At 36.8% G+C, this 21,341-nt stretch overlaps 1 protein-coding gene across 1 annotated transcript; it reads right to left on the reverse strand.

The window, feature by feature from the left end:
- Positions 1–550: 550 nt before the first annotated feature.
- LOC139698553 (UDP-glucosyltransferase 2-like) lies at positions 551–19,480 on the reverse strand. The gene is made up of 5 exons (XM_071597395.1): positions 19,389–19,480; positions 15,588–16,432; positions 13,770–14,001; positions 12,081–12,300; positions 551–839 (listed from the first exon to the last, which is right to left on the reverse strand). Exons 2-5 carry the CDS (start codon positions 16,419–16,421, stop codon positions 551–553), a joined length of 1,575 nt encoding a protein of 524 aa, XP_071453496.1. The 5' UTR covers positions 16,422–16,432; positions 19,389–19,480.
- Between the last annotated feature and the right edge of the window lie 1,861 nt (positions 19,481–21,341).

Below are 21,341 nucleotides of genomic sequence, written 5' to 3' on the forward strand. Positions count from 1 at the left end.
ATTATCCAATGATGGAATAAAATTTGGATCCGAGCACCAAAATTTTACAACCCACTTCAATATTTAAATATTAAATGAGTTTAATCAATACCTTGGTACATGGGTTCTTAAATATAGTATGGAAAATTCACCGTACGTTGAGTAAAGAACTTAACTGTGAGCTGTAAATGGCAACGGAACCGTTAGATTTTCAGATTGTTGAAACAGTGAAATGTGAGAGCCTTCAATTTTTGTAATGCAATTCAAAATAAAAACTTTAATAAATGACAGACAGCCTGCCAACAGCTATGCTGCTGGAATTTTTTGTCACTTTTTCCCCTTTCTCCGAAGAACTAATGTAGAAAATTAAAAAAAAAGGCTTGACGTGTATTTTATAACTGTGCTGTAGAAAATATTTCCATTAGTTCACCATGTTGCTCATGAAATTGCTATCCTTGTTTAATACCTTATGATGCTGCATTTTGGTTATGGGGGATAGGATGGTTTATTATAAAGATTAATTATATGCACTAAATAGAGACACTGGAGTGTTTATTCCTTAATACTTTATTTAATATTTTTTCACTTTTTTTGACTTCTTTCTGTCATAAAAAACACAAGCGGTAATATTTCTTAGTACACTTGCAATTAACATCATGATTGACAAAAGCAATGCTAATATTACAAGAATCACATCAATCTGATAAAGTTGAAACCATTTTAAATTAGTGGCTGCGGCTTGCAAATGAGGTGCTCCTTTATGTCGTATAATATATTCAACATAATAAACACCAAGTTCAACAGGGTCCCAGAACTTATCTCTCAGGATTTTGGATCTCTTCAACATTGCCTGTCGAAACCTGAAAATTTTAAAAAGTAGTTAAAATGAGTCTTTTATTACTGTGAAGTAATTCATCTATATTTGTGGCATAATTGTTATAACTATAGATATAAGTGGCTTGTTTCTTGTCATGATGTTTGCTTATTTTCCTATGATGTGTACAATATGTTCTTATTATTATGCCTTTTATTTTATTTTTCCCAGTTTACCCAGTCAGACACTTCAAAATCTACAAAGCATGCAGATATCTGGTTACACTCCATTTTGGAACTCACACACTCTATATTGGTGGGAATCAGGATTTTGCAGTGGCTAACATGCTGGCTTCCAACCTAGAGGGCCTGGGTTTGAATCCCAGAGGTGGCAGATCTTTTTCAGTGTTATCCACATCCCTACTTGAGTTGCTTTGTGGAGGAGACTTAGAGTGAGTAAGCAGTTTAATGTCCTATTAGTCAGACGGGACATTAAACTGCGGACCCCTTAGTGACTTTCGTTAAGAGTAGGCTAATGCCGATGCCAGGTTTCTCTCCCCCCTTTAACCTCGCCTGTCCATCCCTAATGGCACAAATGACCTCAGCTGTTGGGCACCTCCCCTAAAACTACTACCACTAATACTCTTTATTGGTGGAAGAAGAAACTACCTGGCCACAATGAAGATGTAATAATATTATCAATATTATTAATCCTATCACACTATTACTATCTTTTCTAATGGTGACATTTTTATTGCTATGACTTCAAGAATACCTATCCTCTTACCAAATCCTAAACTATTTTCTCCTAGGTATGGATTCATTTTCTTTATCCTCTATCACTCTGATGATGATCCTAAGTAATATTGCCATGCATTGCCATGTTCATTGCTTGCATATAGTGCATTGCTACAGCACTACTATGAGCAAAATAAAATTTATAGTCCCTTAGTTCTTACTTTTCTGCCTCTACCTCCATCAGGATGGGTATCCATCATATCAACAGCCTCCAGGCCAAATTCCTTCCTCAAATGCTAGGAATGAAATTGTAAAATCAATTCATTTCAGTTTTCTCAAATTATGAAATAGTCCTAGAAGGAGGTTATCTATTATCACAGCTCTATTAAATCTCATTTCCTTACAAATTCTCAATTCCATTATCATAGACAACTAATCTGGAATTTGTACATGCCTCCAACTACACTTGTGTTGAGAGCAAACGATGAGTTGGGATGGGTAGCATTAGATAGGGGAGTAAGATGGCAATATCCATTATCACTTGATCTTTTTTATATATGTATGGCAGAGGAAATGATAAGAGAGGGATGGAAAGGTTTGGAGACTGGAGTTAGAATGAGTGGGGAACTCTTCAAATCAGTGAGACTTGCGGTGTATGTGGTATTTCCTAGTTAGCCAGCCGGAAAAGGGGTTAAAATCATTTGTTAGAGGGTAGGATAAATCAGTGCAATTGGTAAGGGACGAACATTGTTTTTAAGAAAATAATGAAATTATGAAGAAATAGAAAGGCTAAGAAAAACATTAAAGTTCAGAAACATAAACTAATGAAGGTATAACAGTTCCTCTACATATGAAGTATTTTGGATGAGGGTGGACAGAGTGGTGGGGGCATTTTAAAAGTATAGCATAAAGTTAAGAATCATTTACAAACAGGTGCGAGTTGATGACTGGCACCTTAGGTAAAGATGTAAAGCAGAGACCAGTGCAAATATGGAGTATAGTTTTATATGGATCAGAAGCATGGCCATATTTATGGCCAGACTATAAAGCTCTGTACTGAGTGAATGAATATTTTATTCATAGAAAAACGGAAATGATTTTCTAATGTGTCATATACCTAATGTGCTGCCTTGTGTTATATATCTAATGTGCTCTGTTTGACAAGGCCTCTTAATGACCAATAAATAAAATAATAATAATTAAGGCTGGAGGGTATGCATAGATTGGAAGTCTTTGAGATGTGGGTGTGAAGAAGAGTGGAAAAAGTAAAATGGATGGAAAGGAAATCAAAGAATGACATTCCAGCCATTCTAGGGACAGATAAATGGCTTTTGGAAGAAATTTGAAGATGGTAGGGCGAGTAGATACAGGAGATACTGAGAGAAAATTGAATGCTGAGGAGGGCAATAAAAGTGGAAATCCTGGTAAAAAGAGATAGGAAAAGGTAAATAATAGGCATTTTTAATGAAATTAAGGAAGGCAGAAAGTACACAATGGGTTTTGTATTATTTACTTTAATTATGAACATTGTATTCCCATTCTATACACAGACATATTGGGGTATTGTCTTTGTCATTTAGCTCTATTATAAAGATATTCTCTCCATTTTGCCAGAAGTGCTTCATCTTTAATTAATATTTTACCCATTCCTTCTAAACCAGAGCATATGGAATAGCCTTTGTCACATCTAGAGAGTTCCTTAATTTTCTTCCATAGAATGTTGATTTATTGTTGTATATGTGTAATCAAGTTGCTGTTGTTTTGTACAAGGTTGGTAACATTGTCTCTTTTGGGCTGGCTTGAGCGATGTTTGTATGTGTTTGCTTTTGTTTTTGTAGAATAAAAGTAGGAAGTCGTTTTTTTTAAACGTCACTTCCGGCCCCACGTTAAGTTGAACATGTCGTCTCAATAATTGCTAAAGATCCTAAATCCTGTTTCGTCACCACGCTGCAAGAAGATCACAACAGGTTATGGGCCCAGAATGTGGAAATAGGAGTGTGAGATCAGTTTGCATGAGATAATTAGGTTCAATTAAACTGATTCCGGCCTTGTAGTCAACCGAGCTGTACTCGTAAATTGTTGCCTCGTGTTTGGATGACAAGTACAATGGAATCAAATGTCATCAACAACATCACGTACGGAGGTTCATTGCCTCAAATTGATAAATTGCGAGGATCGGTGAATTACGAGCAGTGGAAAATGGACGTGGAAATGTACTTGCTTCACGAAGACCTTTGGGACTACGTGGAGAGTGAAGTAGCAATGGACGCGTCAGCTCATGAACGAAAGCAGTCACAGCGAGCAAGGGCGAAAATATATTTGCTACTAGAACAAGGACCGAAAATGGAAGTCATGGAGTGCAAGACGGCCAAAGGTATGTGGGACAAGCTGCAGCACACCTATGAAGATAAGGGTGTGAACAGGCATGTCGCCCTTATAGACCAGCTGTTCGACATCAATTTGGGAACGTGCACAAATATGGAGGACTATGTTCAACGTTTCACAACAGTCGATGCGAAACTAAAAAGCATTGGCAAGAAGATTGACGACGAGCTGCTCGCGGTTTTGATGCTGCGGGGCCTGACGGTTGAGTACAGACCGTTTCGAATGGCTCTAGAGAATACAGTCACAGGGGTCATCAAGTCTGACCTAGTGAAGCAGAGGCTACTGCAGGAAGGGTACAAACGGGCCACAGATTCCAAGGAGCAGCAGGTTGTATTCTATGCCAAGCGGAACCAGAGGCATCAGGGAGAGTGCTCATCGTCCTCGGAGCAGAGTTCGAGTACGTCCGGGGCCAGAGGTAAGCAGAACAAGAAGTCCACCTTCGATCCGAGAAAGGCCAGGTGCTTTAAGTGCGGAGTGATCGGGCACATCAAGAGCGATTGTCCCGAGGAAGGGGCAAAGGTGTCGTGCGGGAACAGCAAATCAAGTGGGGGTGCCAAGAAAGGGAATCCAGTTGCCTGGTTGACAGCCCTTCGTTGTGAAGTGGGGAGTCATAAATGGTACATTGATTCTGGGGCGAATTCCCATATGGCAAGAACTACGGAGTACTTTTCAGATTTTCGACCAGATGCAAGTGACGAAGTAACAGTTGCTAACCATGACAAAATCAAAGTGTCAGGTATTGGTAGTGCATCAATGGATTTGATTCAGGGAAGTACTGCCACCATATCAAATGTTAATTATGTGCCAGATCTTTCAACTAATTTGTTGTCTGTAAATAGGTTAGTGCAAAAGGGTACTGCTGTTTTATTTGATTCATCTGGGTGCAAACTATTTGATGCTGAAACTTTACATGTAAAGGGAGTCATTCAAGCCTCGGGAACAGAGGAGAATGGGTTGTACAGTCTAGATTTAAAACAGTGTACCTCAGGTGACAATGTTGTCAGGGAGGGTGCTGTGGGATTAGCTGCAACTACTGAAGGGAATCATTCTCAGCTATTATGGCACAGAAGGTTAGCGCACTTGGGGCATAAAAATATGCAGACATTAAGGGGGCATGCCAGTGGTCTGGATTATCCATGTAATAAGCCTCTTCAACCGTGTGTGGCATGTGTAGAAGGAAAGCTTGTTAAAAAACCTTTCACTGTGGGACCGAGAACGGAAAGGGTGAGTGAAAAGCTGAGTTTGGTGCACTCAGACCTGTGTGGTCCAATGGACCCTCCTGGCAATAGGGGAGAACTGTACATGCTCACATTTATTGATGATTGCACTAGAAAAATTTTTGCCTTCTTCATTAAAGGCAAGGAAACACATGTTATCCTAGAATGTTTCGTAACCTTTAAGGCTAGGGTAGAAAATGAAACGGGGAACAGGATTAAGTGTTTGCGGACGGATAATGGTAGTGAGTACATGGGGCGGGCTCTGCAAGAAGAGCTTAGAGCAAAGGGAATAAAACATGAGACAACGATACCATATAATCCTGAGCAGAATGGGCTAGCTGAAAGGGCAAATCGCGTCATTATAGAGAGGGCTAGATGCATGTTATCCGAGTGCAAGTTACCTAAGAGCTATTGGGTTGAAGCATGTAAAACAGCTGTGTATTTAAAGAATAGAGTACCAGCTAAGGGAATTGGGAATGAATTACCTGAGGAGAGATGGACAGGTCATAAGGTTGACCTTAGTCATTTGAGGGTGTTTGGTTGTATTGCCTATGCTCATGTGGCCAAGGCCATGAGAAAAAAGCTAGATGCCACATCCAAACGGTATTACTTTGTCGGATATTGTGAGGAATCCAAAGGTTATCTCCTGGCGAATCCTGAAAACATTGGACGAGTAACAAAAGCGAGGGATGTAGTGTTTTTTGAGGACAGTTTCAGGGAAGAGCATTTAACTGGGAAAACATTGAGGAATACAATTATTCTGCCTGAACTTTTAGGGGGGGGCGTGTGTTTCACCTCCCAGCCCCAGACAGAGGTCAGCATAAATGATCAGGCTGAAACTAATGAAAACACTAGCACAAGTAGTGAGGGTAATAATGATACCTCAAACATTGAGACTGAAGGAAGTGGTCGTGTCTATTGTGGGCAAAATTCAAGCTCAGGTGATGATAGCCAGAGGGAGGAGAGTATTGATCCGGGAGAAAGTAGGTATCCTGTTAGGAATAGAATACCAAAGGAATTTCCAGATCATGTTTTATTTTTGGCATCAATTAATTCAGCCTGTAATCAACCAATGTCTTTGTACTGTGATCCTCAGACTGTTCAAGAAGCTTTGTCTTCAAATGGGGATGAATGGAGGAAGGCCATGCAGGAAGAATGGGAAGCTTTAGCAAGGAAGGGCGTCCTTTCTTTAGCTGATTTGCCTGAAAACAAAAAAGTTGTAAAATGTAAATGGGTTTTCAAGCGAAAGGTGAATGCAGCTGGGGAAATAGAGCGTTTCAAGGCAAGGCTGGTAGCAAAGGGTTATTCCCAGGAGTATGGTACTGATTACCATGAAACATTCTCTCCTGTAGTAAGTTATTCTGCCTTGAGATTGTTGATTGCATTGTCTGTGGAGCTAGATTTAAATATCACTCATCTAGATGTGACTGCAGCCTTCTTGAATGGTGATCTTAAAGAGTCAATTTACATTGAGCAGCCTGAAGGTTTTGTAATTGAAGGGGCGGAGAGTAAGGTGTATTTGCTGCATAAGGCAATATATGGTTTAAAACAAGCATCCAAGGCATGGTATGACAAATGTCGGAGTATTTTTAAAGGTCTTGGTTTCAAGAATTTGACAACAGAATCGTGTATTTATGTTAAGGGTATTGGACTTGATATTTGTGTAATAGCTGTATATGTGGATGATTTTTTGGTGTTTTGTAAGAATGGTGACACTGTGAACAAGTTAGTTTCATCATTAAAAAAACATTTTGAGCTGAAAAATCTTGGAGAGGCCAAAAGTATTCTAGGGATGAGGTTAACTAGAACCAGTGAGGGAATTGAACTGGATCAGGAAGAGTACATCAAAAGCATGCTGGTTAAGTTTAACATGTCTGATGCTTGTGCAGCCTCTACACCCATGGAAGTTGGGTTGGATGTAGCTCCTGGAGATCCAGATAAATGTCCTGATGTACCTTATCAAGGATTAATTGGTTGTTTAATGTACGCAATGACCTGTACTAGGCCTGACATTGCTTTTGCTGTTTCAAAATTAAGTAAGTTTAATAATAGCTTTAATATGGAACATTGGAAGTTGGCAAAAAGGGTTTTGAGATATTTAAAGGGCACATCAACGTATCGCCTTGCCTACTCAAAATCTGGTGGGTTCCTTGAGGGCTATGCTGATGCAGATTTTGCCAGTGATAAGATTGATAGACTATCTCGTACAGGGTATGTTTTTAAATTTGCTAAAGGGGCTGTAGCATGGGAAAGTAAAAAACAATCCTGTGTGGCTTTATCCACAACGGAAGCAGAGTATGTCAGCCTAACTGCTTGTACCAAGAAAGCTATTATATTGTGTCGAATCCTGAGGGAAATTTTGAAACAGGATTGCAGAAAAATATTTGGCACAGAATCTGTGTGCATGTATAATGACAATCAGTCAGCAGTTAAGAATGCCAATTGTGTTGATGTAAAGGAAAGATCTAAGCATATAGATGTAAGGTTCCATTTTGTAAAAACAGCTGTGACAGATGGTAAAGTGTTTGTGAAATTTAAGTCAACACATGAGATGCCTGCAGATATGCTAACTAAAAGTTTATCTAAGAAAAAACATTTTAACTGCATGAAGGATGTGAATGTCTGGGGCAACTAGATTAAGTGAGGGTGTTGTATATGTGTAATCAAGTTGCTGTTGTTTTGTACAAGGTTGGTAACATTGTCTCTTTTGGGCTGGCTTGAGCGATGTTTGTATGTGTTTGCTTTTGTTTTTGTAGAATAAAAGTAGGAAGTCGTTTTTTTTAAACGTCACTTCCGGCCCCACGTTAAGTTGAACATGTCGTCTCAATAATTGCTAAAGATCCTAAATCCTGTTTCGTCACCACGCTGCAAGAAGATCACAACATTTATCCTTGTCTTGTAAACTCTACATAACTTCACATTGTTGTTCTTTTCATCATGTTTCCTTAGTCCTATTATTTTCTTGCCTCAGTTTATTGTTTGGCTCTTGGTACTTCCTTCTCTCTTATCCTTGTTTACATTCTTCCATATCCTTCTCTCATCTGTCTCACTGTTCATATTTTGTGTAACCCATGGTTTCCTGGCTATTTTTCTATTTATCATCATTATTGTTTCATTTGCCACTTTAGCTATCCCTTGTTTGGGATATTCCTGTATTTCTTCTACCGCCTCAAGTTAGGCTGCCTCAGAATTTTCCTGCCTTTTTGCCTTCTATTCTAATGCCACATCTTTCTTTCTTCCTTCATTATTCTAAATTTAACATTACAGTTCATGAGCAATAAACTGTGATGCAAATCCACATCTGCTCCCAGGAATCTGTGTGAGTTGATTGCACCATTCAAAAATCTATTCCTTAATACAAATAATATAATTTTCCTGGTGTACATATGTTAACTGTGGTGTTTAAAACAGTTGTTCTTCTTACCACATTATGGTTGCAGTCCTGGTGAGTGCCAAAATTGAAGCAGAATGTATATATTTAATTGAATATTATAAGGCTCAGCTTTGTGAAATTGCATCAAGGAATTTTAAAATGTTTGTAGGTTTCACCAAACATTATTGTAATATGTACGACCAGTTCCAAATATGTGATGAAGCTGCTTGTGTCATGGTATTACTATTATTATCATAGGTAATCTACCAGTTGAGGTAGTATTTGGATGGACCCAACTACCAAATAATCTCTATATTGTCTCCAACTAATCATGTTTCTCCTGCAAAAGAACTCCTAATATTTTACTCTACAACAAAGTCCGTCTCCTTCTCCATATACTTCCTTCCTCCCTTCATCCCATCCAACATCCCTATCCTGTTCCTGCCCTTTCCTTGTTTGCCTAACATTCTCCCCTCTATTACAGTCTTTAACATCCCACTGCCGGCCAATACCCCTTTCATCCACTTTTCCTACCTCCAAAGGATTTCTCCCAATAAACCCCTCTACTCACCCACCATACCCAGTACTTTCTCATTTGTTTTCCTTTTGGTCGATTTTACCTTCTCCATTCTTCTCCACACTCACATTTCAAAAGCCTCCAATCTACATTTATCCTCCTGCTTCAGTGACCACGTTTCCGCGCCATACATAACTACCCTCTATATCAAAGTTTTAACCAGTATTTTCTTAATATCCTTACTCAACGTCGCTGTCATTAACTCTCTCTTCCTGATGAAAGTCTCTTTGCCTAGCGCAATTCTTCTCCTTACGACCCTACTACTTTGACCACGTTGGTCCAAAACATTTGCGAGATACGTAAACTGTTCTACCTGCTCTAGTTTTTGCCCGACTATTTTAATGTTTAGATTAGCCTTTTTCTTTCTAGAAAATCGTATAACCTTTGATTTATTAATTTTTTAATTAATTATTTATTAGTGATTATCATCCTGTATTTATAACACTGAGTATCCAATTCACTCGGTAATGCTTGCAATCCCTTGGCTGACTGACAAACTAAAGCTTGGTCAACAGCAAACCTAACTGATTTTATAAATTGCACTCTGACTTTCATTCCTACCTCCAGTTCCATGCCTCTTTATTAACCATTTCCTCCACACATACATTGAAGAGCACCAGTGATGACGGGCAACCCTGCCTTACACCTCTTCCTAACACTACCCATCCGGACTCTTCGTTCCCCACTCGCACCTGAGCAGTCTGAGACATGTACAGGTTGCGGATTAGCCTCCTGTCCTTCCAATATATTCCTATTTTCTGCAATATACTCAATAGTTTTCTCCAATTTACTCTATCAAATGCCTTTTCAAAATCTACAAAACAGGTAAATATGTCCTGATTGTATTCTATGCTCTTCTACTATAGTATATGTTGGTGAGATCTACAATTTTTTAATTTTATTTCTTTGCACATATCCCTAAAGTTTTCTCACAGCTTGAACATTCCATCACCAACTAAATGCTCTGAATCAACCTTTCTTACCTCCTTTGTAATTTTCTTAAAAGCTCTCTCCTCCTCTACCATGTCTCATACTTCCTCATTTATTATCCTTTGTCCATTTTAACTTTTCCATTCATCGTGCCTACTTCTCAAAGGCACCATATATATGCATGTCAGCTTGCTTGAATTACAAATTGTATGCACTATAAATAAATATTTGCCATAATGAAGTTTTCACTACTCTTTTCTTAACACCCTTACTCAGCATCCCTTTTATTAACTCCCGTCTCCTGGTGAAAGCTTTTTACCCACAGCAATTCTTCTTCTAATGCCTCTTATACTTCAATCATCATGGGCTAAAAGACTTACAAGACGGATTCCAAGAAACTGTGGGAGATGCCATGGCAGTGACTTTAAATGGAGTCATCCGCTAAATGTGCATTACAATGCAACATATTCAGAGTGTAAAAATCATTCACCTTGACCTGGGTTTTGGTCAAGGGGAATGATTTTTACATTCTAAAATTTTTGCATTATAACTTACAAGATAGTTAAGCAATAAAACCAGCCCTAATTTTGTCTACCAATGTTAATGTTTAACTTAACCTTTTTCCTCCTCCAAAACCTCGACACCTTCATTTTGCTTGCATTGATCTTCATCCAATGCCTAGAATACTGATTTTCTAATATGATCAAAAAATATTTTAACTCTTGGCTGGCTGACTAACTAGAACTTGATCATTTACAAACTTAACTGATATATGGATCCTCCACCAACTTTTACTCTTACCTCTAGCTCCTTCCATACTGTCATAACCATTACCTTCATGTATACTTTGAAAATTACAGGTGATAACAGACAGCCCTAACTTGCTCCCCTCCCTAATGCTGCCTAACATTTGTCTCAAGATCTTTCAAATGCACCAAAGGAGTCTGTGCAGGTTGTGGTTAATGTACCTATCTCCCAAATCTAATTTAAAGCCTGTAATTCATTCATCAATTTTATCAATTTACTCCATCAAATACCTTCTCAAAATCCAAAAGCAAACAAATACATACTGGTTGACATGGTTCCATGCACCACTGCCTTATCTACGTACAATGTCAAATTTATTTTTCTCTAGTCCTCCCACATGACCGCCTTTCTCTTTTTTTAGGTTTGGAATCAATATTATAGAAACAAAGTTTCCTAGCCAAATTTTCCCTCATTTATATAACTAATTAGATAAAAACTTAGTATGTGAAGTGCTACTCCTTTAAATGCAACTTTTTATCATTACCAGCCTGATAGCATGTGAAAAAGTCGATAACAAAGACCAATAATTAATAAAAAAAATCAAATAAGCACTTGCAGATATCAAATTATTTGTAAAACAAAATGGAGTGAGGATATTTATTTACTTAATGGTTTGCAAAAAGACAAGCAGGGCAAATTTAACTATTTTCAATTCAAATTATTTGTACATGTATATTATTTATATTGATTGTATTTCATTTATGGCTTGTTTAGTTGACCATTTTCTTCTTATTTTGAATAAGTTAGGCAATGAAATGAACAGTCACACTTTTAATGATTTCTTATGAAATCTGATTACACCTATTATCCATCATATACCACTAGTTTTTATGCAGCACAAATAGTTATTATTCCTGAACTTTTTTGTCTTTTTAATGTGTTCTGGCAGTATGGCAGGCTAAATGAATGAGCTAAAATGCAAAAATTTGTTTATAATTTTTAAGAAAATTTCTTTGTCATAGAATTGTGGAATAGGGCATTTATCTACCTATAATCACCACATTTGATCTAAAAATAAATAAATCCCTATCAAAAAAGTAAGCTTTTACAATTCTCCGCTTAAAATCTGTTTTTTTTTGTTTGTACATTGTTATCATGAAATTTTCAATGCTGGCTTATTAAAGTCTATGTTACTAGGGCCTATGCAGGTAATATGTTTATAGCACTTATTCATATTATACGAAAGTGGAATATTAATTTAATTTGATCAAACCTTAATAATATTTATCCATTTCTCTGGAAAAATTATAAACAGACTTACCTGCTATCCTCTGTCACTTTGCTAATAGCATCTATTAAGGAGGATTTTGTAAGGTTATTGATATCTATGCAGATTCCAGAACCATCATGCACAGCACGCATTATGTTGAACTCTTGATCAGCAAATATTGGGATGCCAATAATTGGAACACCATTGTAAACTGCCTCCAGAGTACTACCTAAACCACCATGAGTGATGAAAGCCTTCACTTTTGGATGGGCTAAAAAAAATATTGTTTTAGTTAAAATCTCATAAGTTTGATCATCTATAATATTATAATGAATGTATAATAGAAATAAAGTATTATATAATAGGTAAATAAACTAAAAGGACATATTGATTGATTTGTATATTTCAAAATGACATCTGGCAGGTTATAGAGAAACATGGTTAATGTAAATATTGAGGAATATAGAATGGTGTATTAGAAGGATACCACTTTCAGAAAAACTGTATGTGTAGCAGAAGGGACAAGGGGAATGAGAATTGAGATGGAAGAAGATAGAGATGAGAGTAAGACAATACACTCAAAAGGACTCCTATTGCCCATATTTAAGTACTGTATGAAGTAATTTGGCAGAAAAAGGGTGTAAATTGTAGAATGAACATAAGTAGAACTGCTCCAGTGAATAAATATGTAATACACAAAGGAGAGGGAATTCAAAAAAAGGTATTCCACACAAATAAAATATAAATGATGATTTCAATACTGAGAAAATCATTTGTTTCCGAAAATTGGAATCAAAGTAAACAAGCACAAAGGAAGTGCGATAGTTGAAGAATAATGGAGAAAATAAATTGGCCATATCAAAGCATCAATCTATGTTACAAGCTATGACCAAAGAAAGAAAATTTCTGGCAAATTTTCAAAGATAGTAGAAAAATGGATTGAAAAATTCTCAGAGAAGAGTGGCATGTACATGGTTGTGAAAGAGGATAAGCTGGAAAAATTGGTAGAGGTGCATTATAGTAGGGAATCAGGTTCATTAAATTGAAAGATTTGTTGCCATACTTTGTAGTCATCCTTGACAGAATGACAAGGTAATGATGCATGTCCACCTGTCCTGAAATCAATTCTGGAAGTCAGTGGTTTTCAGTGATATATGAGGGGTCAGACTTTGAGATGTTGGGGGGTGGGGGAGGAGGTTGCAACAGCCCCCTTTAATTCTTCCAGAATGTCTTGGCCAATGTTCAAATCAACCACATCCATTCACATGATGCAAAAGGTTCATAGAGTTCACAATAAAAATATGCATAGGCTAAGAAGATGGATTTAAGCAAAGCAAACTTCCCATTTGTTTCTAAAGCCTTCACATTTATCACCTTGTCTTTTAGTTAATTAAATTTAGATAAAAAATCAACGAAATGACCACCATTCCATTAAAAATCAGGACTAAAATAAGTAAGATAAAAATGGGTTGACCTCATCAGCTATCAAATGTGCCAGTCATTGAATGGCAGCTGAAGAGTGGCATACGGGCGGTGGCCTAAAATGGCATCCATACCATTGGGGTCACCACATGTGTCCAATTAATCATTGCGGTGGTATGCTAATTCTAGTTTTGTTATTTATCACCTTTCACCCTTGCTGCCATATCATCAACTTTGGAAAACTACTTGATGACATATGTGACTATATTATGTGACTGCTAATTACTATGGAATAATAGTATCATAATACTGACTCACCCAAAATTGCTTGTTGAGGGAACCACTTTCGCCATTGAATACTTTCATCCATTTGATCAGTTGGTGGCTTGTCGTGGCCCCATTTCCAAAGAACCCGCTGAGGAATGGTTTGAAATGCCTGAACTAGGTTGAGACGGTATTCCTCATTTAGTTCTGTATCATTTATTACAGACCCCATTGAAAATAATATGACACCAGCATCTCCTGATTCTTCCATGAATTTCAGCAAATCCTGCGGTATAACAAAGTGCTAATTAATTTAGTAGGTACCTAAGTCTTCACTCATCCACATGCCACTGCCTGTATATTGATATCTTTATCCTTGATTCAATTTTTCTATCAAGGGACTTTGAATGACCCTCAATAATTTTATCTTACTCCCAATAACATCTTCATCTCTTTCAACCTTACTTTCTCTATTCTTCTCCATTCATTTTTGCAATAAATGGTAAATCTGCCCATTAAAAGTAGGTTTTGAAAAATCTCTAACACCTATTATGTAGTTGGTATCACATGCACTACCTCTTTTTGTTCTATATTATGAGTATTTCCTTCTTAAATTCTTCATACCTTCAATCTGCCTTAATTCTGCCCAAAAAGTCTATTTTCTTCCTAGCTCTACATGTGTATGCATTCCCATGCCTTTACCCTTCAATATTTCCTCTAACCACTTCTCCACCTTTTTCAGGTGACTTTCCCTCAGTCATCTTCCTCTCTTCAGAACTTTCTCAAATTTTTCCATGCCCACATCTCAAAAGGCTTCAATCTACATTCATCATCTTCCTTTGAAACAAGGTGTTTGAACCATGCAGCAGTATCCTCCATTTTAAGCCTTTGATACTCTTTATTTATTTCCTTAGCATATGCCATTGATTTTCTTCTTCTTGAAAATTCCTTTTGACCAATTCTAACACAGGTTATTGCAGTATTATTTCTTCTAATGTCCCCATCACTATGACCACTTTTTCTAAAATAGTACCCAAATATATAAACAATGCAACCTACTCTAGTTTATTCCCCCCTACAATAATGTTTAACCCCTTGTCCATATCCAGCTCTAAATGTTTATACTCGTCCTCTTTTTACACTGACAATTTTCAGACACACATCTTTTCCATGTATTTGCTGATATTTTCTTGGCACTTTTATTTAGTGATGCCATCAATCAATAGTTTAAAAACTATATTTTCTCTAGCAATTTTTCTCCTAATATCCTTACCAATTTGCCACAATAATTGGTCCTCAGAATTTTATCCAAACTACTTACCATCCTAATATCTGAACTTTTTCACCTGTAACCTCTTGTATTAATGTTATTCTGAAAATTTTCATTAATTTGATACAGACAAAATAATTATTTGCTGCAATAATAATTTGTTCTCAGCAATGACTTCATTTCCTTGACTGAATGAACATCAAGTATTCTACCAGTATTGGGCAGTCAGTTATAGATGAGTAAGCTGAACAAAGGAGATTGGGGACCAGATAAGATGAGAATCAAATTTGATAAGAATAAAAGACCATAGGAGAAGTATCTTGTAACCAAAATGACAACTCTGTTAAAATGAATAGGTAAGTAATACAGGAAATTTAGTGTTAAATTTATTATTTCAGTAAAAAACCATTCACAGTATATTCAACCCTCCCAAATACTAATTGAATTGAATGGATTAGTATTATTATGGTTTTATATCTAACAGAAATATATCATATGCATACTACATTCATGCATAAAAGATTCTCCACAAGAGATATTAATAGAAAATACATGCATGTATGCATGTCAAAAATATTAACTGCTACAATCTTTTCACTTACCTTGGGAATAGTCTGAGAAGTGTTGATATGCAATCCACCTAATTGAATCACATTTGACTGGCTTGCTCTGGGATAATCAATACTTGGATCAGAGTTTACCAAAACTAAATTAACTTTGGGATCCAAATCTGACATACTTGGAATATCTGAACCAAGGTACTTATGGATGATTGAGTCTAACTTTGGGTAATATGTCCATTCGCGATGGAATATAATAGCCAGCGAATATAATGCATTATATAGTCTCTCCTGAAACTTCATATTTGTAGTGTAAGGCAAATATATATTTGGTGCATATGACCACTGTGGTGGATTTCTTACAGCATAATCAATCCAGGGAAGAAGACTAGCTGAAGATATTAATATTCTAGGAATTGAAAGAATGTGTGCGAATGGAACAGCACATTCATACAGTAGAGTTCCAGTCAGCAAAACATCAAAAGGCTTTTCCTTAGCCTCAGTGAGAATACTCATTGTAGCTGGTGATTTTAAAAAATTCTCACACACATCAAACCCCATTTCATGCAATTGGAATGCTAACATCTGCTCTCTTTTTAGTTTCTTTTCCTCAAAAAAATTTGGAAATTTTGCATAACTGAAATCTGAGATCAGTGTTTCATTGACCAAATCTCCATAATCATTTCCCAGTATCTTTGCATAGGACACTATTCTCACAGAATGGTTATTTTTTACCAATCCTGAAAGAAGCTTTTTATAAAAAATGCCATGACTCGCTGAAGTAAATGGGCAAAGGAAGAGAACTCTTGAGGCCAATGTAGACTGCAACTCTCCTAAAGTCCAAATCAGGAGAACCAGAATGATTCTGCAATGCATTTTTCCAATCCCTGGAAAGAAACGCATTATTCCAAATTATAATACTCACAGAGGGATTTTATCAGTTGACTGCCTAAGACCATACGTACCTACTCCTACTAATTAAAAGTTTCCAACCAAGGATAATTGGCTAACAATAATGGATTTGATATAGAGCTCTAACTACGGTCAATCTTTTTACTGTGCATTTGCTTTTTATGCCCTATGCTTACACATCAAACAAATTAATGGTAGATAAATAAACAGTATTATGAATATATTATGATAATAGTATTTATTATCCATTATGATAATATTTATACTTTTTAAAAAGGAGAGATTTTTAAATAGCACATTACGATCAGAATGTGTTTCTTTTCTGAGAAGCAAGCTATTCTGTGCTCAACTTCATGTGACTCATGTAAATTTTAATATTTTTTTAAATCTATCACAAATAAAACAATATGGCAATAAATAAATGCTACAATTCCCCATCCTTCCCATGTCTATACCCCGAGCTTCTATAAGAAACTTCTATCACAACACCTGACAAATTTAACTTGATTCATAAAAACCTAAGCCTTTACCATCAATCAACAATTTACAATCAAGTTAAATTTGTCATGTGTTGTGATAGAAGTTATAAAAGGAATTTACCCATATGCAATTTTATAAGGTCCTACTTCTCGAAGAGTCTTTATAGGGAGGAGGAATATTGATTAGGTACATTTTAGTAAATGGGAACCCAATTACACTAGTATTGTAATAATTGTCTCTGCTAACTAATCCCTTCAAGTAAGAATGAAGGTACAAGAAGAGGCAATGCCTAATTTGTGGAAATGAGCTAAATTGTAAAATGATAACATTTTAATTTTATACTGTTATTCATTCTATACAAGGCATTTTAATGGCCAAGCATCACCAAAAGTTACAATAAGCATGAATGAACCTGATGATTTGGTATAACCATTATACAGAAGTGATAAAAAATTAACACTCATGGAAAGTTACAATTTTATTATTTCACATGGAAGCTTTGGTAGTCCTTAAGTACAATTACCTGGGTAAAATTGGGTTGTATCATTGTTGCTGATTATTAGTGAGTAAAAATCAAGTCATCCTTTTATCACTAGGGAAAATTGGGATTTCCAACATTAGAGACAGTACACAAAAGCAGGAAATATTCAGAAAGTACCTAAGAGGTTCTCCAAATAGTTATACAATAGTCCGGGATACTAACAATTCCTCCTTAACTACTGACTGCTTTCATGGGCATAAAGCAATAATGTTTTACCTTAATTGTCTCATTGATAAATCCGTTCAATCTAACTTTCTAGTTATCATAGCAGTCTAATTGAAATTCTCAGATGAACAAAAGGAGATAATATGTACATTAGAAAAATGTTGATAACTTTCAATAAAGGGAAAGCTAAATAGATTTCCTAAGGTATATAGCTCTTGAGAACCATTAGAAAATAATGCAAAAGTTTTGCAAAATTTGTTGAAAAGCTTAAGTTTTATAACAAAAGTCAATTGATGGACATTTCGATGGGGATTATTATAATGGGATTCACCAGTGGTTTTAGCCACAAGCAAATATGTCTAAGATTTAGTCATACAGGGAGCCTAATTGCTAATTTGAATCCTAATTCCTTTCAAAAAAGCAAGTTATGCTACTGCACCCATTTCAAGTGAAAAACGTTTAAGTGATAATGGTCTGCCCTTGAAAGATCACAGTTTTCCACATTGAATTTAAAAAAATGAGTAAAGATGGTTCACTGAGGTGCACAGCTCCCAAAGATTTTCAATGCTCCAGTAAATTTCATCAACACAGTGATTCAGTTTGAATACCCAATCATTAAAAATTTCCAAAATTATGCAGAAATAAAACAACCCCTCAGATTGCACTTATTCTTTCAACATACTGCTGGCCTAAAACAATGGCATCATAGAAAATCAGAAGAGACATTTATTCTCAGCTTGGGAAGGCTTTGAAGGGCAGAACTTGAAAACTATTTCACAGCTAATAGAATTTTTCTCCACAGAAGATTGATTAGGGTTCATTGGAAAAGTTCATCAGTGACCAGGTAAATAACTTTTAGTAGGAGTATTAGGTCTTGATTGCCTCATTTGTCATTTTGCATCAATTATAAGATAGAGATGAGGGAGAATAATGTGAGAGATCAAACTATAGTATTCAACTGTCATATTGATTTTCTAGGGTAAGGCATAAGTCAAAAAAATTGAAATTAAGAGCTTATGTAGTAAGGCTAAGATAATGCAATTTTGAAACGTTTGGAAAATAAAACAAATTATCCCTCATCACCTTCCCATGTGTGAAAAGAAACTAAATGTGATTTTTGTGATGGTGACATATGGTCAAGGTTGATATACAAGTGGCGTTTTCTGTGGTCAAACAAATGATAAGGATAAATAGAATCAGTAAAAATAATCATATTTTTGGTTGCTGAATAACATGATACTGAGTAGAGTGGTATTAAGAATACACACAGATGATTTCCCGTTAAAAATCTAGAGCTAGTTTCCAACTTCCTGACTAGAAATTTATTTTCATGAGTTTCCATACCTTACACTCTTGTGTCATGCATATGCAAGTTTCTACTCATTAAGTGACAGTAAATTTGGTATTACATTCTAACATAGCAGAAGCACCATTACTAGGGCAAGTTAAAATAACATCAAATTCTCGAGAAAAAAAGTGGTCTTTTTTAATTCCCTTAAACGTGGGTGTGCTCCGCTTCATGCATTGGCTATATTCTCAAATTCTTCTGCGTAGAAAAGTATAATAAGTAAGAATGGTTTGGTGAGTAACGCCCGTAATCTTGTATGTTTAACTGTTTGTATCTTCTCGTGGTGCTTGAGCGCAAGCAGTCAAGGAAGATGTGCGAGTTTCAGGTCAACAGAAAGCTATAAGAATTGTCATGTATTCAAGGTAGTATTGAACGAATATAATGAGCAGGTACTTACGTCCTGGAAAGCAGATGATGAACGCGTTCGCTCTCTTCCCAAGAGCTCACGGAATAAGTTGTTTTTGAGCCGACGTAACGTTCTTACTATTTTATCTACTTAAGCGAAGCGAAGCATGGTCGAAGGTTATAATGATTTTCCGATACAGGGGAGCAAACATTTCCTGCTAAGTCAGTAGCAGGGGTCCCATAGAAAGAGGAGTGGGGGCTCCGAACCGCCTCTCCCCTCAGTCAAAATTCCCGATTAGGGCAAGGAAGTTGTATCACTTGAAGCTTTGTTCATTTCAGAAGAGCAGTGGGGCTCATCAAGTTTGACCTTCGCCGAGCTTTCAGTCAGTTGACTACGCTTTTAGAGATTAAGCTTCCCCAAAAAATGCGGCAACGATCCCGTTTATGTGATTTTCTATCCTGGATAATATCGGCGGGGCCGGTAAGACAGAGTTCAGACACAAATGGAAATTTCTTCCGTGGCCTCCAGAGCAATGCTGCCGATCATAGTATTATTACAAGGTCATACACGTAACAGGGCTTCGAGTACCTTCCTGCTAGCGAGGTCCTGAAAATTGTCTTCTCGTCCGTGTCCTCTACTTCCTTGTCCCATTTTGCTAGTGACGAATACCTTGAATTTAGTACACGTTTTGGGTGACTAAACATCGTCTTCATCATTCATAATGTCATTGGGAGTGATGATATTATTTCTTTGACCAGTGATCACGATATTTACGAGGGTAGGCTGAAAAGTAATGCACACATGCTTGTAGAGTGCGAACAAAAATAAATGGCAAGATCGGGGAAACAGTACATTAAAGCGCAATTCTTAAGTTTCAAAACTATATATTAATTTTTCAACATAGTTACCGTTAAGGCTAACACATTTTTCCCAAAGTGTAACAAGTATTTTCATTCCGTCACTGAAAAACTCTTCCGACGTTTTTAGAATCCAGGACTTAACAGCTGGCTTCACCTCATCATCCGAGGTGTAATTATTGCCCATGAGGTTTCTCTTGAGTTGAGGAAAAAATTAAAATCGCAAGGCGCAAGATCAGGGGAATAAGGAGGGTGTGGAATCGGTTTAAATTTCAGGTTTCGCAGAGCCTCTCCAGTTGCGCGCGAGGTGTGTGGACGAGCGTTGTCATGTTGCAAGGTCATTGGCGCCAGGCTAACTTTAACACGACAAAAATCCTTCCTTGGATATTCCAATAAGGTTTGCGATACGCTTTTGAACTATTCGCCACTCATTTTGAAACAAATCTTCGACGAGTTTGCGATGTTCATCGTCTGTGGCAGTGATCGGACGTCCTCTGCGTGTTTCATCAACAACTATGGCTTTCCCAGGCTCGCAACCACGAATTTTACTACCCATCGATTTACAGTAGACATATCAATATCATCGTTATCATTAACAGCTTTAAACGACGATGAAGTCAATATATCAGCAGTTAAAAATTCGATAACATCATCCTGTTTAACTCGCGTTGACATAGCACTAGAACACGTCTCCATACTTCCTCTTCTCGAAATACACTGGATGAACACGACCTCAAACGTGCGTATGCGCATTAATGGGTAATGTTACTTCCACGTGCAACCTTGCGCACTTCTGAAAGTCATTTCGTTCGCGCTCTGAAAGCATGTGTGCATTACTTTTCAGCCTACCGTCATAGCATTGAATCACTTCATTCGAGTATAGCTCGGGTGTGCAAAGTATGATATCAATTTCTAAAGTTTAGTGCCTATTTCATACCTAAATCAGGAGTTTTGGATCAGGTTTATTTTTCGATTTTACTCGTACTTACTTCCAGTTCTTCCATATGCACGACGACCTGAAACTAAATATTGTATGTCAAAAATTTTAGTATTCCTGAGCGATGCGGATAAAAATCGTCTTTGGAGAATTTGGAAAACCTTTTTTTCTGCAATCCTGAGTGGAAAAAAGGGTTTTCTGGCCATGAAG

Source organism: Hetaerina americana, unplaced genomic scaffold (assembly GCF_022747635.1).
Source record: "Hetaerina americana unplaced genomic scaffold, ioHetAmer1.1.p SCAF_10, whole genome shotgun sequence".
Lineage (NCBI taxonomy): Eukaryota > Metazoa > Arthropoda > Insecta > Odonata > Calopterygidae > Hetaerina > Hetaerina americana.